The 20,933-nt window shown below is 43.1% G+C and overlaps 1 protein-coding gene across 2 annotated transcripts in view; it reads left to right on the forward strand.

Moving 5' to 3' along the window:
- The first annotated feature begins 6,748 nt into the window (after positions 1–6,748).
- Positions 6,749–20,933, forward strand: part of ME3 (malic enzyme 3) — a 217,448-nt gene continuing 203,263 nt past the window's right edge. Inside the window, exons 1-2 of one of the 2 annotated variants that reach the window (XM_010356026.1) lie at positions 6,749–7,042; positions 7,408–7,605. In XM_010356026.1, coding sequence (XP_010354328.1) covers positions 7,423–7,605 — 183 coding nt within the window. In that variant the 5' untranslated portion in view covers positions 6,749–7,042; positions 7,408–7,422. The remainder of the gene's footprint in view (positions 7,043–7,407; positions 7,606–20,933) is intronic. The other variant, XM_010356027.2, reaches the window with a different exon arrangement.

The raw sequence follows: 20,933 nt of genomic DNA on the forward strand, positions 1-20,933 counted from the left end.
ATCTGCTTTGCAACAGCAGTGTCAAGCCTGTAAAAAACACAAATTATTGAAGTGTGTAGCTAATTACAATGCCTGAAAAGCAAAAAGATATCTCTCCACTCCGTATCATTTGTATGCTGCTTAATCAGTCTCCACTTTTTAGCCTTAGTGAGTCAGTCTTTTAGATTTGATACTAAACCCAAAATTCAAGCTAAGGAGAACTAAATCCACCTGCTCTTAGAAGCACAAGTATCCCTGAACATAAGGTGCCTCTGATGAACAATTGGTATGACCTGGAGGGAAAAACATTAGCTTTGTGGTCAAAATCTTTGCTCGGTTCCACAGCTGAGTGAATGCCTGCTCTGTGGGCTGGCTGATGACACAGATAACATCCATTACAATAACAAACTACACAAACTGAAGCTCAAAACCTGTGAATATGCAAAGGAAACAAACTACATCTCTTTGGGGAATCCTCAGTGAGTCAGGCCAAAGGATTGGAGGCTAAATGCAGACTGAGAGGGGGAGTCAAGTGGCTAAATCTGTGAGAAGGGAAAACAAAAACCAATTGAGGTGATAAAGAGCTGAAGAGAATCCAAATGCACTGGGAACAGCCTGTCTTCATCTCACCAATTATACACATAGAAAACACAGTTTAAAAACACTTAAATCAAAAATAACCTAAATCCTAGTAAGAACCCCAGGATTCCTCCAGATCACCGATGATTTTTGTCCCACCAAGAAATGACTATCAACAGGGAAAACTATGAATATTTTTGTTTCCCATTATGGAAGTGTGTCAGGACTGTTGCAAAGTTAATTAGGAAACTCAAGGATATGCTCATTACAGCTTAACAAGCTTGGAGCCCATGGAGGAGCTAGTGAAGCTGGTGGCAGGGGTCATCTTGTCCAGGGGATGCTGAATGGGCCAGATGGGCAAATCACACCGTGAACAAAAAGCTCTACCCCTATCCTGCTGGGCCACCGCCCTGACCTTCAAACAAACACTAAGGGCACAAATTTTTTCCCCCTTATCAGCTGCTTAGCTCAGCAGCTGCTGCCATGGCTTTCTGTTTCTGCATCTTGCCTTTTTCTAACACTTGCCTTTTTGTCTAACTTTTGTGTGAGGCAGGAGGAGGCCAAGGAGCCCAGGGCATAATGAAGAAATGGTGCGGTGGCTATCAGAGGACTGAGTTCTTGAATAGTGTTTCAAGAGGGGCAGAAAATAGATTTTTTAAAATAACTTCTGGGAAATGTGGAGGCCTGGAAAATACACCAAAAGTACTGGTTACTAGTTCTCTCCCTGGTCACTCTGATTGAGGATAATATTTCCTTCTTGGAACTTCTACTACGCAGAAGTGGGGGGGGGGGGGGCATGTCTCAAATGGATTGTAAATTGTGACTAAAGCAGCCACGAAAATAAGAGCTGGCCAGGCTAGGAACATAAGTGGGCCTTAAGAGTTAGCGTCAGACTAAATGAGAATCAGCCAGGGGGTCTGAGGAGTAATGCAGTCTATTGTATCCTTCTCTCTGGAAGCAATTATGTTTGGTGCAACCACGACTTGAACAGAAGCCTGAACTAGTTTATAAACAAACATTTCAAGGTGATTTTGGATAACACTCTGCAGGGATAACTGAACCCTGTGGACCACCTCTATTAGGAATGTGGTATATTTAAAAAATATTTTCTTGTTAAAATTGGGTATTAAAAATTATGACAATGCAACAGAAGAATAGGGAAATAGAATGTAATGCAACAGAGAAATGAGGAACATGTTTTCTGCTACCCAACAAAATGGCCTTTTTGTTTTTGCTTTTGATATTTTCAGAATGTTGGAGAATTGTTTATTCCTACTTAATAAATAGAAAAACAGAAGAAGCCAAAGTGTAGGACAGGGAAAGCATGGCAGGGAGGTGCGGAGAGGGTCAAGAAGAGAGGGAGAATCAGTTACCTTGGAAACAACTCCAAAGGAAGAGTCAGAAGGACAGGATGTAGAAGCTTCGTGGTGGGCCCCATTGTCTCCTCCATGCCCTTTTCTAACTCAAGCCCCTTCTTTGCCACAGTCCTCCCATATTTAGGTAATCAGACTCAATTTAGTAGGCATTGATTGCACACACCGTGTCCTAGGTGTTGGGTAGGATGAAAGGCTGAAGAGTGGTGATGAGGATGATGATTGGAGATCACACAACCACTGTTCATTAAGTGCTGGCCATGCAGCAGGCCTGACCAAGCACTTTACAAACACGAGCCCCTAGTGTCCTGGGACTACCATGGCACCTGAGCCCGGGTTTAAATCCCAGCCCACTTCAGGTGAGTTATTTAACTTTCCTGGATTTTGTTTATTTGTAAAATGAGGATAATAATGGTACTGATCTATAACAGATGGGTCCAATTGAGGAGACAGAACCACATAAAGTATATCTCAACAAGAGGAAGTTGATATAAAGAACTAGTTTCCCAGGTGCTGGAGGGCTGGAAGAGAGGAAAAGGAGTGCTGAGGCAATCACAGGTGGTAACCTGAGGACACAGTTTCCATCCCCAGGGCTGGAGGAACAAAGGGAAGTGGTTGGACCATCAGAATCTGGACCTGAGGTGAAAAAGACTTGCTGCTAAGTCTGCAGAAGCCTGGGAAGCCTGATTCTAGGCTATGAAAGGGGGCTAGAGGCTGGGCCCTATGGCTGATGCCAGGTAAATGGCTGTTACTGGGGGGATGCTGCAATGAGCCAACAGCAAGCAAACAGAAACGAGAAAATTTCCCCTCTCCAGCACTCAGTCTCCCTCTAGTGCCCCCTATTGGCAGAAATCAACAGGAACCCTGCTGCCAAAGAGCTGGTTTGGAGGCCCCAAGCTTCAGCTATAAGCCAGAGTGGAAAAACGTAGATCTGGAGCTGAGCACAATGGCGTAATAACTCATGAGGGTAAATGACTTAGCATTTATAAAGTGCTTAGAACAGTGCCCGGCATGTAGGTGGTAAGTGTGTGTTATAATGCATTTTAAATAAATAAATAAATCCCGCAAAAAACAATGTGAGAAGTGATGTTAGGATCTCAGTTTTATCCATAAGGATGGTGAGGCTTAAAGAGGTCACATAAAATGCTAAGTCACTCGCTGGTGGAGTCCCGACTATCTGGATTTAAAGCTGTTCACCTCTATGAGCCTTTTTGCACAATAGGAGAAATTTTCAAAAGTGCAATAAAAGCAAATAGGAGAGATACAAATAGCAGAGTTTGTGGGCATCAAGGAGGGAGGGTGAGCTGCTGGTTGGGACTCTGGGGAGGCTCGTTGGAGTAGGTAGTGTTTGAGTGGAATTGTAAAGGACAGACAGGGCTTCAACTGGCAGATGCTGGAAGCAGAGGAAACTGCTGAGCAAAGGCCCAGAGTTCAGGACACATAAGCAGAGTGATGAGTATGCAGACTAGGAAGAAATAAATGATCCCCATAATTCTCCTTTGCTGCAAATAATAATAATAGAGTTGAAGTGTTTATAAATATTACTAGCAATATGAATTTAAAGAGTTCTTTGGGGCAATCATGAACATTGTGTTGTGTAGAATGTTATAAGTTTGTGAAGCAATGGGATTAACTGAAAAATAATGAATTTTATATTCACCTCCTTTTTAAAATCCATGTATAAGATCATTATCTGCTTTCAGAAGAGATCTTGTTTTAAGATAGCTGACTGAGTTAAAAATCTAACTTGAAGTCACTTTGTGCCCTTTTAACAATGTACCAAATTTAGTTTCAATTCCACTTCTTGTAAGGTTATGCACAAATTTGAACCATAATTATATTTAATTCAACAAACGGAGTTAATTCTCAGTGCCAGGCACTTTCCCAGGTACTACAGCTGCAAAGAATTATAAATGGTGGTTCCAGTCCTCAAGGAATTCACAATCTAGTAGGGAAACAGGTAGATATTTAAATCTGTAATCACAATGGAAAAGCAAAAGTATTAACGATACCTGGAATGTAGAATCATTGGCTGGAGGGGATGGAATGTGATTCCTTCTCTGCCATCCCAAGAAGCATCATTACAACGATGGCAGAAGTCAGTAAATGGGATATGAAGGGAGAGAGGCCAAGACAAATTATGGAGACCCATTAGTTCTGTATAGTGCTGGACCAGATTACCAGATCACAAGCCAACTTCCTGGTTGGCTAAGGAAGTCAGAGTTGTATGGAGTTGGAAAAAGTTCTGGAATGTTTCCATGGTTCTGAACCTGGTCTCTGAAATCCTATATTCAGCTCTAAAAGTAAGGAAGTTGCCACGAAAGCAGAGATGGAAAACACACGTGCCAATAATAACAGCTCACAGTTTATGAGCATCCACTACGGGCTAAGCACTTCAATAGAAAATGAGTATTATATTTAGACTTCTAGTTAGTGGTCCCTAGGAACCATTCTCCTCTTCTTCCTTTCAGTAATAGACTCCCCACTGAGCTTTAGTAGAGCACATACATGCCTTTCCTACTACAAACAATATTTTCCGGCCCTCCCTGTAGCTTGATGTGAATGTGTGACTTAGTTTTTACCAATGGAATGTGAGAAGAGGAACTATATACAACTTTCATGTCACTTCCATAAAATAGAATTGCTTTGGCCAGGCACGGAGGTTCACGCCTGTAATCCCAGCACTTTGGGAGGCTGAGGCAGGAGGATTGCTTGAGCCCAGGAGTTCAAGACCAGCCTAAATAACACAGTGAGACCCTGTCTCAATTTAAAAAAAATAGATTTGCTTTCCCTCTGTTTCCTTGTTCCCCCTTTCCATGGCTGGGATGCTAACCTGATATTAGTGCTGTGTAGATGCAAGCAACACCTAAAGAAAAGCCCAGCAGCAAAAGAGAAAACCTGAGTCCCTGGACAACTCTATGGAACTGAGAAGCCACCTCCTCTTGCTACTGCCTTCTGTCACTGGTCCTGGTGGACCTGCCTTTAACCTTTCCTTTCCTGTTACCAAAGAACACACACACACACACAAAACAACGTTGTAGAATTATGCCTGGGTTAAGAGAATATAGGCCACAGGTGAGGACATGTGAGAGACTTTTATATGTAAACTGTACAAGCTTTAGTGAATTGATGCTATAAAAATTATATTTGCTTGTTTGGAAACCTTTGTTGTTTACATCCTGGTTTCAAATGACTAAAGTGACCTATTAAATACCCTCCAGGGGAGGGAAAGGTCATTGTATTCAGCAAAGGCAAACTGGTTCAACTATCAGCTTCCAATTATTTGTGTGCACTAGATACCAAAGGTGGAAACACACATGATCTCTGCCCCCCAAAATTGTTATTTGACTGGTGGGAATAAGTGCCAATATAAAAATAGTGTTGAAAGGATTTAGTTAATACTATTTGTTGCACACAGTCACACATCTGACACAAACTGGTTTAAGCCAGGAAAAAATCATAAGCTTATGTAAATATACAGTCCAAGGGTAAACCTGACTTCAGGGATGTAAACCCGATTGGATGAGAATCTTCATGGATGGGGCCTGGAAAGCTGTATTTTTGCCCCATCCTTATTTCCTACCAGGTAATTGTAATTCTGTTTTGGAAAGAACTATTTTATGTAGGTCATTCAAGTTGAAAATTGGATATTACACAGGGAGGGGAGAGACTGCAGGAGGAGACAATTATTCCTGAAGGGATGAGGGAATCCTGAACTCAAGCAGGAGCAGCCCTTAGCACATTATGTGCCATGATGTCTGCTGGGTACTTACAACAGGGCTAATGCTGGCACGGGGAGCTTTGAAGGGGCATCAGCAGAGGACCGTGCCACCTGTCTGTCAGTAAGTCTCAGGGTTCACCATCCTTATGAAAGTGGCTGTCACTTCCCTCAGTTCACCCAATAACTACTTATAGTGCAACTACATACCAGGCAGTGAGGACACACAGGTTCACAGGCAAAGAGCCTCTCCTCATGAAGCTTACATTCTAGACAGGAGATAGTAAACAATCAGAAAAACAAGTGCACTATTGACTGTTAAGTTCTCTAAAGAGAAAAACCCCTTCACTCTATAGTTCCTAGTGCAGGCTGACATTGGATGGAACAGAGGAAAGGCCTTCGAGTTGACAACTTAGTGGAGAACTGAGAGGTGGGAATGAAGCAGTGGTTTGGAAGGCTGGAGGATGAGCCTTCCAAGGAGAGGCAATAGCAAGTGCAAAGGCCCTGCAGTGGGAGGGAACCGAGTGGGGTGAAGACACAGGGAGGAGGAAGTATGGCCAGAGATCAGTGAGAAGGAAAGAGTAGGATAAGTTTGAAGAAGGAGCCAGCTTGCAAGTCCTGAAAGTTTGGATTTTATTCCACACACAACAAAGTGTTTGCTTTAAAGGAATCTCCTGACTACTGTGTGGAGAAAGTATAAAATTAAGTTTGGGGCTAGATGGACCCCAAGATCCCTATCTGGCCCCAATAACCCATGGCAAGCTCCATGGGGTCCTCAGGAGTCCTCTTAGTAACTGTGGCTCCTAGATCAACGATGCTCGAATAGAAGTATCTGCAAAAACAGAAATGTTCTGTATCTGCATACAAGTGCCTCTTGAACTGGAAATGTGGCTCTTGTGACTGCAGAACTGGATGCTAAATTTTATTCTATTTAATTTATTTACATTTATATAGCCACACGTGGCGAATGGCTATTATATCATTGTATCGGACAGCACAAGGCAGCACTGAGCACCGAATGCCTGAGGATTTTGACTCCAAATCCTGAAGGCACGCCCTTCCCCCAATGTTGGGAGAGTGCGAGGGTATGCTGACCCCTAAACGCAAATCCCCCTCTGTGCATTTAGTCTTGCCAAGATGGAGAGTCTCAGGCGGGCCTTCTGAGCTGCTGCTTGTCACTGGGGACAACCACGTGCACGCAGTGCTGAGGCGCCCCACGCGCGTCCTCAGGGGAAGCCAGGCACTGAGAACAAAGGTTGTAGGACCGCTCTTTCAGGAACGCACCAGCTCCGCGAGCTCGCGGCAGCCATCGCGGTCCACCCATTGGCGGGAGAGGACTCACCGCCTGCTCCGCAGCGGGACCGCGTAGACCTCAGCTCCCAGAGGAGCGCAGGTGGGCCAGGGAAGGAGGGAACCCAGGCAAGCCACCACGCGGGATTGAGGGTTCGGGGACCCCTCGCCGCGCAGTCGCCTCTTTTTCACAGGGATGGGGGCGGGGGTGGCGCCGGCTGTCACCCGCACTGGATCTGCTTCCAGGGCTTGGTTTCGCTTTGCCTGGCTCTTGGCTAGGCCTGGCACACCGCACGGAGCCGACCAGGTGGCAGCCGAGGAGTGGCGGGGGCTGGAGCCTTTAACCCTTTGGGAGCCCCTGCCCTCTCCCAGAGGGGGCGTCCCCGGATCAGGCCCAGTGCCCCGCAGCGCGCGTGGGTCCTGGCTGGCTGGAAGGAGGCCCTGACCTTGCTTTATCTCCCGTGCCAGGTCTGCACAAGGACTATGGGCGCCGCGCTGGGGACAGGCACGCGGCTGGCTCCCTGGCCGGGCCGGGCCTGCGGCGCCCTCCCGCGCTGGGCACCCTCCACGCCCGCCCAAGGCTGCCACTCCAAGCCCGGCCCGGCGCGCCCTGTGCCCCTGAAGAAGCGCGGATACGATGTCACCAGGAACCCTCATCTCAACAAGGTAATGGGCCCGAGGGCAGGACTGCCCGCGTTGCGGTCCCGTGGCTGCCTGAAAATTGCACCCCGCCCCCTGGACCTGGAAAGGATCCTCCAGGGAGCCCTTCCAGCGGTTTTTCTGTTTTTGCCTTGCAGGGGCTTGTTGGGACTTGGTTTGGCTTTCTTGTCCCTCCTCTCCCTTTTATGCGCGGAGAGAGGCGACCAGTAATGCAGGGAGCCTAATTTCTTCTGCAATAACAACATAGACCAGGTTTAGATCCTCGCGGTCAGTCTGACCTGCGGTCAGCTCTCCGCTTGGTACTTACTGATTTTGCTGGTCTGGGGCAGTTCATTTAACCTACATGAGTCCAGGTTTCCTTATCTGTAAAAGAGATATAATTGTCTTAGGAATGTCGTGAGATCTAAAGAGAAAATGGGGGTAGAAAATGGGAGTACTTAGCACAGTGCCTGGTACCCAGCGGGAGAATAAATAAGGTTATGATTATTATTCTGGGGAAAAAAATTAATTTGAGAGAAAGGAGGGAAAACTTCAGACTTACAGAAATTTTAGAGCTTGCAGGAGCATTAGAGATCCTAGTTTAAACCTCTTCTTTTACAAAAAACAAGACAAAGGAAACTTGCCCAAGGTCACCAGCTAGTTAGTTCTGGCTCTGCCACTGGAATCCAGATCTCCAATGCTTTGGTCAAGTTCAACCCACCGCTAGCCCTTTTGTATTTGTTTCTGGGAATAGAGTTTATTTGGTTTAGAGGATTGGGTGAGAGAAATAGAAGCAAGAGACTGAGATTTAAGTCCTGTCTCCCCCTACCTCCTCAAATTAACTCACACATCTCATTGAACTTATCTGAGGCTCAACTTTCTCCAGCCTAAAATAGATATTATGATAGACTCAACATTTCTATCTCATTTGGTTATTGTGACAATAAAATGAATCACTGAACTTGAAATCATATTTTAAACTGTATAAAGTGCTGAATAACAATTACTGCAAAATAAAAAATGTTTTATAATTGCTCTGACTCTGGATTGTGAAATTCAGGTGAAGGAATCTGTGTGGAAAAGATGTTTTTGAGAAGTAGGAGCAACTATATAATGTGAAGTATTGTGATTGTTTCCTGCAGAATTAATAGAAGCAGCTAAGAAAAAAAAATCAACCTCTATTACATTGGACTCCTGCTCTTTCCAAAAGAAACCTTAAATTGTTTGGACACTACCACTTTCCAAAGTGTTCAAGGTGTTTGTTATCACCTTGAATTACTTCGCTAGTAAGCATTAGAAAATACAAACTGGCTTAAGCCCACAAAGGCTCCTTTAAAGAATCTAGAGGAAGGGTTGCAGGCAGGGCTTGAACCAGAAGCCCAGATGGCGTTGCTCAAGATGCAGATTCTCTCTGGCTTTCTACTCTGCCTCTGCAAGGTCAGCTTCATCCTCAAGCTCTATCCAGTGAAGTCTCTCACCTCGTTATTGCCACAGTCCTCCATCTCCTGTTCTCACACCACATCATCCAGGAATAGAAAGATAGTTTTTTCTGGTAGCTCTTGTGGAAGAGAAAAGACTCTTTCTCTGATGCCTCAGAAAGTGAATCCTTTTGCCTTATTGACTCTGATTAGATTCTCTCTTCCCAGTCCCCAACCAAAACCAATCACCAGTAATTAAAGCCAGTCAGAGCCCACCCCTGGAGTTAAAATAGGGTTTAAGGTAGGGCCACCCACACCATCTGGCTTGGAATAAAGGGAATATAGATCCTCACAGTAAATATGGATACTGTCATCAGAAAGAGGAGGAATGGATGTGGAAAGCAAAACAATAAATTTCCACTACAGGTTCCAATCATTGTGAAAATAATTGCCTTAGAAGTACTGGCATGTTACTAACCAGCACTTATTGCTTTGTGAGTAGTTAAGAAAATGAAGATCTTTAAGTCTTTTTTTAAAACCTAGATTTTGGTCCCCTGAAATCACTCTTGCCCCTGTCGTTTGCCTCTGATGTAAAATTTTTTCTCCCAAGTACTATAAATAAGTTGTTGATATGGTTTGGCTGTGTCCCCATCCAATTCTCAACTTGAATTGTAATCCCCATAATCCCCACGTGTTGTTGAAGGAACCCTGTAGGAGGTAATTGAATCGCGGGGGTGGTTTCCCCCATGCTGTTCTCGTGATAATGAGTGAGTTCTCACGAGATCTGATGGTTTTATAAGTGCCTGGCACATTTCCCCTGCTGGCACTCATTCTCTCTCCTGCCACCCTGTGAAGAGGTGCCTTCTGCCAGGATTGTAAGTTTATTTAGACCTTTCTGGCCATGTGGAACTGTGAGTCGATCAAACCTCTTTTCCTTATCAATTACCCAGTCTTGGGTATTTCTTCACAGCAGTGTGAGAACAGACTAATACAGGTGTTATCCATAAATCTAGGGACCTGACCTTTCCATGATGTTAAACAACGTCTTTTATATATTCCTGAAGTCAGTTGATGCTTGTCTAGGATGAGAAGGGTATGTAGAAGGAGGCTGACAGCCTGTTGGCATCCCCTATTCACTTACCCTTAGGGAGAGAAGGAGAGCAACAGAGGGAGTGCTTCCTGGGAGGTGCTGTGAGTGCCCTTCTCTTCCCGCTGGAGTGCCACCCTCTGGCTGTTCTGTTGGTCTCCAGTGCTCAGAGAGTCTCCACGGAAGGCTTGAGCCTTGGTACTTTCCATCAGCCAGGTGGGAAGATAGTGCTGAGGTTAAATAGAACAATGAGCTTATTACTGAGGAAGCAAAATGGAAGTGCAGTTTTGAAAGAGTCTTCAGTGCCATGCTTAGTGTTCAGGTCTGTGGGTGGATTTTTTTCTGTTAGAAGGAGAGCCCTTCCAGGCCAGGGAATGAGTTTCATCCACCTGTGTTTGGCATGGAGTAGTGCCTAAAAGATCTAGCAAGGGCATTAATATAAAAATTAACATTAAATTCTTGGAATGTGTTCACTAGATTTGCATCTCATTTCGACAGATTAGGAGTGGCATTTAAGTTGCAGCTGTATGACAGAGGGTGGTCAGGAGGTGGAATTCTCTGAGAGAAGAGGTGCCAACCAGGGCAAGCATTGCTGCTATTGTGCGTTCACTGGGTTCTGGTACCAGCTCTGTCATGCTGTGGCCGCGGGATCTGTGATGAATCTCATAAGCTCCTCTGTCCGTGTTACACTACTGCTTTAAGGATCATAGGAGACAGCCCCTGTGTGGTAGATATTAGGTGATAATGAGGATGATTTCCATAATTGGGGTAGGAAGGCCCCTCAGGGATGATCTAGTCTGGAATTGTTCAGACTATAAGTTACAAACTACGAGACATGAAATTAGCTTAATGGATCTACCAGCAATTTTTTTTAAAAGAAATGTATTAGAATGAAATAGAAAAATAGCAAATGCATTGAAATTAATAAAGATGGATATTTTATCAGGTCAGCATGTAAAATGACTATTTTTACTGTGGATTGTAGTAACAAAAATTTTTGAAAATAATTGTTCTCATCCAACATTCTCATTTTCCAAAGAAAAGACAAGCCAAGGAAGAAGCCAAGGAACTCCACAGAGATTATCATTGGTCATAGAAGTGGACAGAAGCAGCCTGCCTGCTGCATTTGAGTCTACTGAATAATGATGACAATTCACAACTGCATAGACTGATTTAGGCATATTCCTGATGGTGACAACTGATACTAGATGATTCCAAACTCCCTCGAGGAGTCTGGATTTTCTAAATGATGCAAGTTAACTACCCATGAGCTTCTATTTTCTTTTTAAGACTAATATTCTACCTTTCTTCTAAAATTTATGTAATAACCTCTTCTATTGTGCATACAGATTTGGCAACAGAGTAAATCTTTGGTTATATGAGCCATCTTTTACTCGCATTAAATAGGCAACTATCAGCCCTATTTCACAGGGATACCTTCGTAGGAAGATGCCATCCCCATTTTATAAGTGTAGCAACGTGTTGATGGGCCATCAACATATTTCTGACCTCCATTTACCTATAGCATCTTTTAGGAAGAGCTGTCCTATTCCCCACTTGCCAAACTAGATCCGAGTTCCCTCCTATTTTTCTTATCACACTGTTTCCTTCTGGCACTGAGCACACTACTACAATGGCTTGTTGGTTTGTCTTCCACACTAGACCACGAGAACAGAGACTCTGTCTTGTCATGTGGCATTCTCTCTGTCTGACTTGAAATGCTCAATAAATATTTGTTCTTTAAATGATTTCAATCATGTCATGGCCCCTTTCCTCTCAACTTCATTAATCTTAATGTCACTACTTTACAACCCAAAGATCTTGCCTAAATAAATGGCTACATACGGCCCATTTTGGAGGAAATGTACCCACTTGACTCTCATCTTCCCAGACTTCAGGTCATTTAACTGAAGGGGTGCGTTATTTCCCAGAACACACCAATCTTCCCCCTTTGATCTGTGTGCCAGCAGTGATTTTTTTTGCTATGAAATTCCACTGATCCTTCACCTGCTTCTCTGCAGTTTTTTGCTCTCTTGAGCTTGATAGTCAGGGAAAGAATGAATGGAAAGTGTGCTTAGTCAAATCATTGTGATTATGGACCAGGACACTTCATGTAGTAGGGCCTCAGAGACTGCAAGGCACCATGGGTGATAGCCTTCCCAGGTGGACTTAATACGTTTAGAGCAGTAAACCTGCAAAGGCTTGACAGACAGTGCTGCAGTGTTGGCTGTACATCTGAGACTGCACAGGTTTCAGCTGAATCCCTTCTGTATTCAGTGATGATTTATTAGACTCCCACACAGCTAGGATTTGCCTTTGAATAAAGTATATGATTTTGTTCTCTGCTGGCTTAGAACTTGATCTTGTCTCCTTTGGATAAGAGGAGGTTGCTATCATGGACTTTGGCTCATCAATCAATCAGGAGATGGTAAGTGGGTTGTATGGATAATTAGAAGTTTATTGGTGATGCTGTTTTTTGCCTGGAAGGCAGATTACATAATATATCTTCTCCAGATCTCTGCCTCAGGTATGATGTAGAATTGTGCCTCCCAGTTGAGAGAAGCAGTGGATTATTGGGTAAATATTAGCTCCATAAGTGGCAATTTACTCTAGATTTGAGCTTGTGCAATGACTCAGGCCATTGAAGCTCAAATACTGTTCAGATATGTTGGAACAAACTAGCAGAGGTAGGTTGAAATTAAACTTTACTCTGTTGAATACTGTCCTAACTTCACAGGATTGGTAAGTATTGGTATTGGGGCTTTGTTTTTAGAACAGCTCAAAGAATGTTTATTATTTGCTACAGGTTAGGCAGTGACAACAATGTGAACCCCAGATACAGAGACTTAAACAAGATATAAGTATATTTCTCTGTTATGAACAAGTCTGGGCAAGCAATTGTGAGTTGATGTGTGGTTTGACTTTGTTTCTCTGCCATCCAGTATGCGTTTTACATTTCAAAGTCCAGGATGACAGGTCTCACCTCTGCTATCAATTCCACGCAGAAGTCAATTGGGAAGGGGAAATCCCTTTTAAGGGCACAACTTGGAAGTTATAAATATCACTTCCACTTACATTCAGTTGGCCAGAAGTTGGTCATATGCTACATTTAGCTGCAAGAGAACATGGAAAATGTAATCTTTGGCTGGGCGCCCATGTATTCAGCTAAAAATTCTACATTATTAAATAAAGGGAAAATGGAAATTGAAGATACTACCACAAAATGTTGATATGAAGCTTTCATTGTTTTTCAATTTTACCCCAGCCTTTAAAAATTTATGTTTCTCTATATCCCCACTACTATCAGCCTTTTTCACTCCTTTGCCATCTCATATCTAGATTATGCAAGAACCTCTGAATTGATCTCCCAACTTCCAGTCTTCTTCAGTCTTCTCCTCTGTGTCTGTTAACCATATCTTGAGATGCTAAGATCTTGGTCCTATTCTTGACCACTCTTTCTTTCAGACCCCTTATAGAATCCACCAGAAAATCCTGTTGCTCTGTCTTCAGACTAAATCTGGAATCCAGCCCCTGTTCACCATGGGTCCCCACTGATTGAAACCACCAGCCTCTCTCTGCTTAATGCCTGCAGCAGCCTCCTGGCTGGTCTCCTTTCTTTCCCTTTAGCTCTTTTATTCTCAACACAATGGCCATGGTGATTTTTTAAAAACTAAGTTTCAACATGTCACTCTTTGCTTAAAACCTGGCCACATTCAAGTCGTGATGATGCCTTTCACACCGACGCTCTCTAACTTCATCTCTTGCTACTCTTTTCTGCCTCACTCACTGCCCCAACCCCATTGGCCTCCTCAGTCAGCTGTGCTCCTACCCAGACTTTGCACTGGCTGGTCCTCCTTCCTAGAGCACACCACTCCTCCATAGCCACATGGTAAACTCCCTCCCTTTTTCAAAGTTTCTCACTTTCTCAATGGGAGCTGCTTTGACTGACACATGTCAAGTCATGAACAGTCCTTTCAACCTTCTTGCTCCCCCTACACATCCTACTTTCCCCCATAGTATTTGACACTTCCTCACATGCTATCTTCTTACTTAGTATGTCAATTGCTTATTGTCCGTTCATTCCTACTGTGATTTAAGATCCACTTAGTCAGGGACTTTGTCTATTTGTTCATTGATATATCACAGGTACTTAGTTGGTGCTCGTAAGCAGTTAGTGAATGAGTGAGTCATTCAAAGAGACGTCTGCTGAGGCTCCCTCCTCTCATCTCTTCCCTTCACCCTTCCTTTTGCCAGAGCCCCTTCTTTCACCCTGGTGACTCTTGTCCCTCAGTGCCCCCATCTGTGGTGCTGACATGCCCAACTGGAGTGTGTATACATCTTACATCAGCCCTTTGGGTGCCCAGAGGCCCACTACAGAATGAAGTGCTGGAGGAGCATAGCGCAGAGATGTTAACTCTATCTCCAGCTTTAAGCAGAGCCCAGGGAAGAAGGAACTCCTATTCAGAAGACACAGGTGGTGCCTTGGAACCAGAGGTGGACAGGGACAATTCTCGAGCCCACGGAAACCACAAAAGGAGATGTTTAGGAAATAGACCAGAGGTAGGAGACCCCAGCATCTGTCAGCATCTCTAACTTCCTAGAACTCCCACCCTCCACTCTGAATCCTTGGAGACTTCATTCCCGCTCAGAATTTCTGTATTTCCATTGTTCTGTAGGACCCCTATAAAAGTCAAAGGAAACCACTCAGAGCCTTTTCTCCCAGGGGTCCAAAAATCAAGGAAGTATGGAATGGGGTGCCAGGAACACAAAAGGGAGATTTGCTGTTCCTGGAACCTGAAGATGATACTCAGAAAGTGTTTTCTCATAGGCATGTTGTAAATAACTGAATCATCCTCCAGAGAAAGTATATCTTGTGTTAAGTAAGCATTTGTGTAATCATTATTAAGACTTCAGAAACATTGGCTTATGTTAATGAATGCTTAATTCAAATTGCAAAATACTAAGTGGACTGTATACTCATGAATGTTATTGTAAAATGATAGAAATATTAAAGGGCTTGGAAGTAAATGTGTGAACATGATTGTGTTACGTCAGCGAGATTATGGGAGATTTATTTCCTCCTTATGTACTTGTCCTTTAATGTTCCATTTTCTTTTCAATTTTAGGTTACAGTTTCTGTTGGGAATTGTTTCTAGAGCCAAGTAAATAATATTCAGACCAATTTTGGGAGGCTGGCCCATCTGTAATATATAGGTGGAGATCCCTCTGAAGTAGTCTCCTTTCAAGCTTTTATTATTAGCTATCTTCAAGAGGCAATAAAGTAATAACAAAATGTAATAACAAAATGTTAACAGAGGAGCCTGCTGCCTGTTCTAATAGCAATTGTAAACAGCATATCTAGATTACGTCAGCAGCAGCGCTGAAGGGCAAATCCCATACAGAAATATGTGTTTTGCCCATCTTAAGTCAGTCTAAGTCTGGGGTCTATATATGGCATAGTTTTGGACACTTTTTCAGGATCATCTCTAGTCTCCCTGTTTCCAATTTCTCTTGGCCTTTGTGGACTCTGAGGTTTATGGCCTTATTTTACTTCACATTTTTGTCATTTCTACCAAAGGTTTCTTTTATCATCTACTCTCTTCTTTCCAAATGTCAGTATTATAGTGAGAGGAGGGGGAAAGGCCTTTTGATTTCTAAGGCCATTGCAAAAGGATCTCTAATGTGCAGCACTTTTGTTTGCAAAGTCATGGATTACAGTGAGTTTCAAAAACCTTCACTTTGATGTGTAGAAAGTATATTGGGAAATCCTTTGGGGTGGTGTCCGACTGCCTCTCTGATGTAGAGCACAAAAGATGCTCTATGATTGTGATGAAAATGTGATGGATATCCTACAGTTGGGGGTGCCGAGGTCAGTGGTTAAAAGCATGCATTCATTTTGTATCTGAAAGGTTGCCATGCAGCCCGGTTAAAACACAATTCCTACCAAAAGGACACAGTAAAGAGTAAAATGCACCCAGTCATTTGAGGAGAGGGATTTTTGATGGAAAGATCCGCAGCTTTTGAGAAACTTGAATAAGAGAAAGTCAGAGCTGCATTGGCTTTCTAAAAGTGATTCTTGAAAACTAGAGGGATTTTAGAAGATACAGTTGAATGATAAGCAACATGAGATTATTATTTTTTAAAAGCATTGTGTCTGGATTCTGTGTTGTCGTTTGGTAGTGAGCTACATGAAGTCCATTACTTAATTGGTCCTGAAACATCTTCCCCTATGGTGTGGAATTCTGGAGAAGGCAGGCTCTGTTGATTCCTTTGTTTTGTTCTATTTTGCTTTGCTCTTTTAGAAAACTGAAGGAGGGAGTCCACATCTCTGAAACTGGCATAGCTTCTGAGTTATAAGGCTGCTCAGGGACTTCCCCAACAGGAGAGGGATTGCCAAGTGTACAGTGGAGCTAGGGTTCCAATGAAAATAGACATTCTCCATTCCTCTTTCTCTGGTTTTGAAAGAGGTGTTGAAGATTCCAATCCAGATTCCTATTATACTGAGTTTTCTTTGGTAACGTTATGGAGGGAAGTCAAGTAATAACAGCTAATGTTTTTAGGTCATACAGTGTGCCAGGAATTGTTCTAAGCAGTTTATATATGTTAACCCATTTAATACAATACCACAACATTTTGAGGTAGACACTGTTACTATATTATTCCTGTTTTAAATTTTATTTCCATTTTTACTTTTTTAGAGACAGGGTCTTGCTCTGTCACCCAGGCTGGAGTGCAGTGGCACAATCACAGTTCACTGCAGCCTCGAACTCTTGGGCTCAAGTGACCCTCCCACCTCAGCCACCCAAGTAACTGGGACTGCAGGGGCAAGCTACCATGCTCAGCTAATTTAAAAAAAATTAATTTTTTGTAGAGACAAGGTCTCGTTATATTGGTCAGGCTGGTCTTGAACTCCTGGCCTCAAGTGATCCTCCTACCTCAGCCCTCAGACACTGTTATTGTTCTTATATTACAGACGAAAAAACTGAGGCATAAGGTTAGCTAACTTGTCCTAGGTCATACAACTCATAGTGGCAGAACTGAGTCTTGAACCCAGGCCATCTGATTTTAGGGCTCATCCCCTAGGCTGCACTAACACCTCTAGTGTGCGGCTTCCCTCTGGCTTGGGACTATGCATGAAGTCTGATGTGCTGTGGTCTTTCCAGAGAAATACCTAGGGTATTCCCTGCTCCCTACTGTGGGCTTCTGACTGGCTTTTTTCACTTCCACTGGCTCTGTTAGAATTGTAGATTCCTAGAGCTGGAGAGAACTTTAAAGATCACTGGATACCTTTTTCTCACCCTCTAAATTTGTGTAATTCTCCCAAGACTCATTTGTTTAATTTATTCAATAGTTATTTTCTGAGTTCCTGTTTAGTTTTAGGCAGTGGAGACACTGTGGTCAATATAATACAATTCTCTGCCTTGAAGGAGCTTATAGTGTAGGAAGAGTACGGGTGAGAACCAGTTAGTAAGGGGCAGTTCTAATTCAGCGGGTAGATGTAATGAGAGGTGCATTCATACAAGGACTATGGAAGCATGGAAGAGAGGTGCAGAAACACTTCCAATGGCGGTGTTGGCAAAGCTGACACCCATGGAAGTGTCAGAGGTGGTAGATGAAGATGGTGGAAGAGAAGCTATTTAGGTCAGATCATGAAAGAGAATGGCATTGTCTCTGAGTATAGTCACCCATTACTTTTGTAGCTGAATGTGCAGAAATTGAGCAATAGACATGTACCCTGTAAGAGACCTCATCTTCAGAGAGCTAAATAATATGACATTTCTAATTTTACAAATAGAATTAAAGACATCTCTCCAGTACTTTGACGTGCTCTTTGGTTTTGTTCTTTCCCTCACTTTTATGTTGTACAATGCCTGGGTGCCCCATCTACACTGGGTCCACCTAAAAACTTTGGCATGCTTCAGGGTTCAGCATCTCCAGGGTCACCTCCGCTATGATGGCCTCCTCAATAATGCCACATGGAAGTGACTCATTCATCCTCTACATTCCTTTGACATTTAGCATTTGTAGTAGTCATGGCTCTTTCCACATTTAGCCTCAGTGTACACTTATTAGCACATGTATCGCCATCATGTGCATGTGTTTTCTTCAGATCCAGGATACTGTCTTGGGCATCTCATAGCCAGCATGCAATGTCTTCCTCATAGTATAACCTCAATAAAAATTAGTTACGTGAATTACTTCTACATCCCCTTCTCCTTGATGTATCAGAAACTATGTGGTGAAGACTGATGATACACCAGCCCCATCTGTCAGCTGTTTTGAAAAGATGGTGAAAATCTTGACCTGACACTTTTAGATCACTCCATAGGGCTTGGAGAATTCTGAAAGCCACAAAAATCTTTTATTTTATCATACAAATTTTGGAGATACATTTCTTTAAGAGAGTTTTCTGCTCTGATGCTATGCCAGGTGCACTTCGTCTAAAGAATAGCATCTTTGTGATGATATTATCAATTCTCATCCTTGGGCTGCTTTAAAGACATTAAATTTAGACCTGTTGTAACTTGCAACAGGTTAGAGGATTTGGGGAAGAAAGGAAAGTAGTCAGCTAGAATCAATTTTGTGTAACCCCCTCAAGGGGCATAGCTGTGACCAGGTATTAGGCAGCAGAGCTCACTGGCTAAAAATCAAGGGATTTCGAGTCAGAAAAATCCAAGATTCCAATCCCAGCTTTGCTATTCACTAGATATGGGATATTTCTCTGAACCTCCATTTCCTTGTCCGTGAAAGGGATGACAGTAAAACATATCTACTTGACAAGTTGCTAAAATGATTAAGTGAAGTAATGTATGTAAAGCAGATGGTAAGTGACCAATTAGTTCTTGATTAATCCACATCCTAAAGCTTCTGTTCCATTCCTAACACATTGTGAAGCCCTGTGTGGGCTACAGAAGTCACAGATGTGATAGAGTTTAGATCTGCTACATGCCCCCTGAGAACATCCAGTCCAGAAGGAGAGGGAAAGACTAAAGGATCAAATTCATTCTCCACGGCCATGGGCTACATCTAATTTTGGCAGACTTGATGGAGAGGAGTGAGTCAGAGAAGAGGCAGACTAGGTGGAGACTTTAGTGATGATTTCCCAGTATTGGATAGAGCTTAAGCCTGGATAATCCAGACATTTGCCTGAGAGAAGCTTAAATTAAAATGTCACTAGCAGCAGAAATTCAAGTGTCATTTAAAGAGCTAGTAGTTCTGGAAGTTGAAGCTGGTGTTGAGGATAGTGGATATCATCGGTAGTCTCAGGATTTTGTCCCAGCATTTTGGCACATTCTAGCCAATGTTTAAAAACTAACTTTAAAAAAATAGATCCAGCTAAATTTGGATCTATCTATCGATCCATCCATCCATCCATCCATCCATCCATCCATCCATCCATCCATCCATTCAGCTATCGTCTATGTCTCTATCTACCTACCTACCTGCCACTATTATAACACTTCCGGTCTCATGAGATTCTGACAGTGAGACAGCAAGTTAAGAGAATGTCTACTATGGTAATTTAGGATAAAAGTTAAAATGTTGTTTCATAGCCAGCTAAATAGGGCATGGCTGGGCCAACTTCACCCAGCTAGCAGTTAGATTGGGCAGGAAGTTTTAAGATAGTCTCCATCCACACTGCCACAGGTAGTTAATAAATACTTGCATACGCAACGTGAATCAAACTTTTCTCCTCTGTTGGAACACAAGATGATCATCCCTCCAGAAGACAAAAAGGTCATCTTGACTAGCCTTTAGGCTTTGGGCAGATAATATCCTAGCATTTTATCACTATTCTACATAAGTTTTCAGAGGCCCTGAGGGGTTGATGTCCTGTCCAGGAAGTAAGTGGTAGAGGGTAACTCCCTCCTTGAGTGATGTCTGTCTCTTATACCTACCATCTTTGAAAGGTAGCTCTTTGCCTGCCGTCCTGAAATAGGGTCTTGAATCAGCCTCAGTCAACTTAGGCAGAGGGCTTTTGAGTCTCTCCATAGAAAAACTTGAATATTAAACAATGCAGATGAAGTGCTTTAATATTAAACAATGTCATATGTTGCAAACCTAAGTATCTGTTGAGGTAGCTCCTGCTGTCACTCTTGTGTGTCCATTTGTGATGACTGTGTGAGTTCCCAGTTACCACCCTCCTTTTGAATTTTATGTATTTCTTTGCAGTAACATGATCTTGAAAACATTCCACAAACTGACAGAAAGCTTAGCCCTCATGTCATACTCTCCTTTCTTATCTCTTTTATTTTTGGTCTGTCCTAGGCAGTAGGTATTTGTTTTGACTGGTAAAATCACTTGAGGTCACAAAGACAGTGAATAGCAATGCAGTTGCTGTTGATGAAACAGGAGTAGGGATGGTTGGTGTAGAGAAAAACCTATTAATAGCCATTTTTAGAAACAGACTTTTAAATCCACCCATCAGAGCTGAATAATTTCCCCTGTTCTCACACTCCCAGAGCTGGCAGCAGTTTCTCCTCATATCTGAGAAGCCTCGGGAGATGCCTAGCCATGTTTGTGGGAGATGATGGCATGGATGCCAGTGGGGCAGCTGGCCAGGTGGTGCCAGGAGCGAGGGCCTGCCAAGCAGAGGGGCAGTCCTGTCTCTGGTAACTGGCCTTGACTGCTGCTCTCTTGTTGACTGAGCCATTCAGTGTTCTGTGATCTACTACCGTCAACTGGACAAAGAGCCAGTTGCCTCCTCTGGGGCTCAAAATTACTGGCACAATCACATTAAAAATACTAACAATCACTTATATAATGCCTACTGTGTCAGTTACTCTTATAGGTGTGTTACATATATTATTTTCAATCAGAGGAAAAATTGCAGGCTGGGTGCAGTGGCT

Source organism: Rhinopithecus roxellana, chromosome 15 (genome assembly GCF_007565055.1).
Source record: "Rhinopithecus roxellana isolate Shanxi Qingling chromosome 15, ASM756505v1, whole genome shotgun sequence".
NCBI classification, from domain to species: domain Eukaryota; kingdom Metazoa; phylum Chordata; class Mammalia; order Primates; family Cercopithecidae; genus Rhinopithecus; species Rhinopithecus roxellana.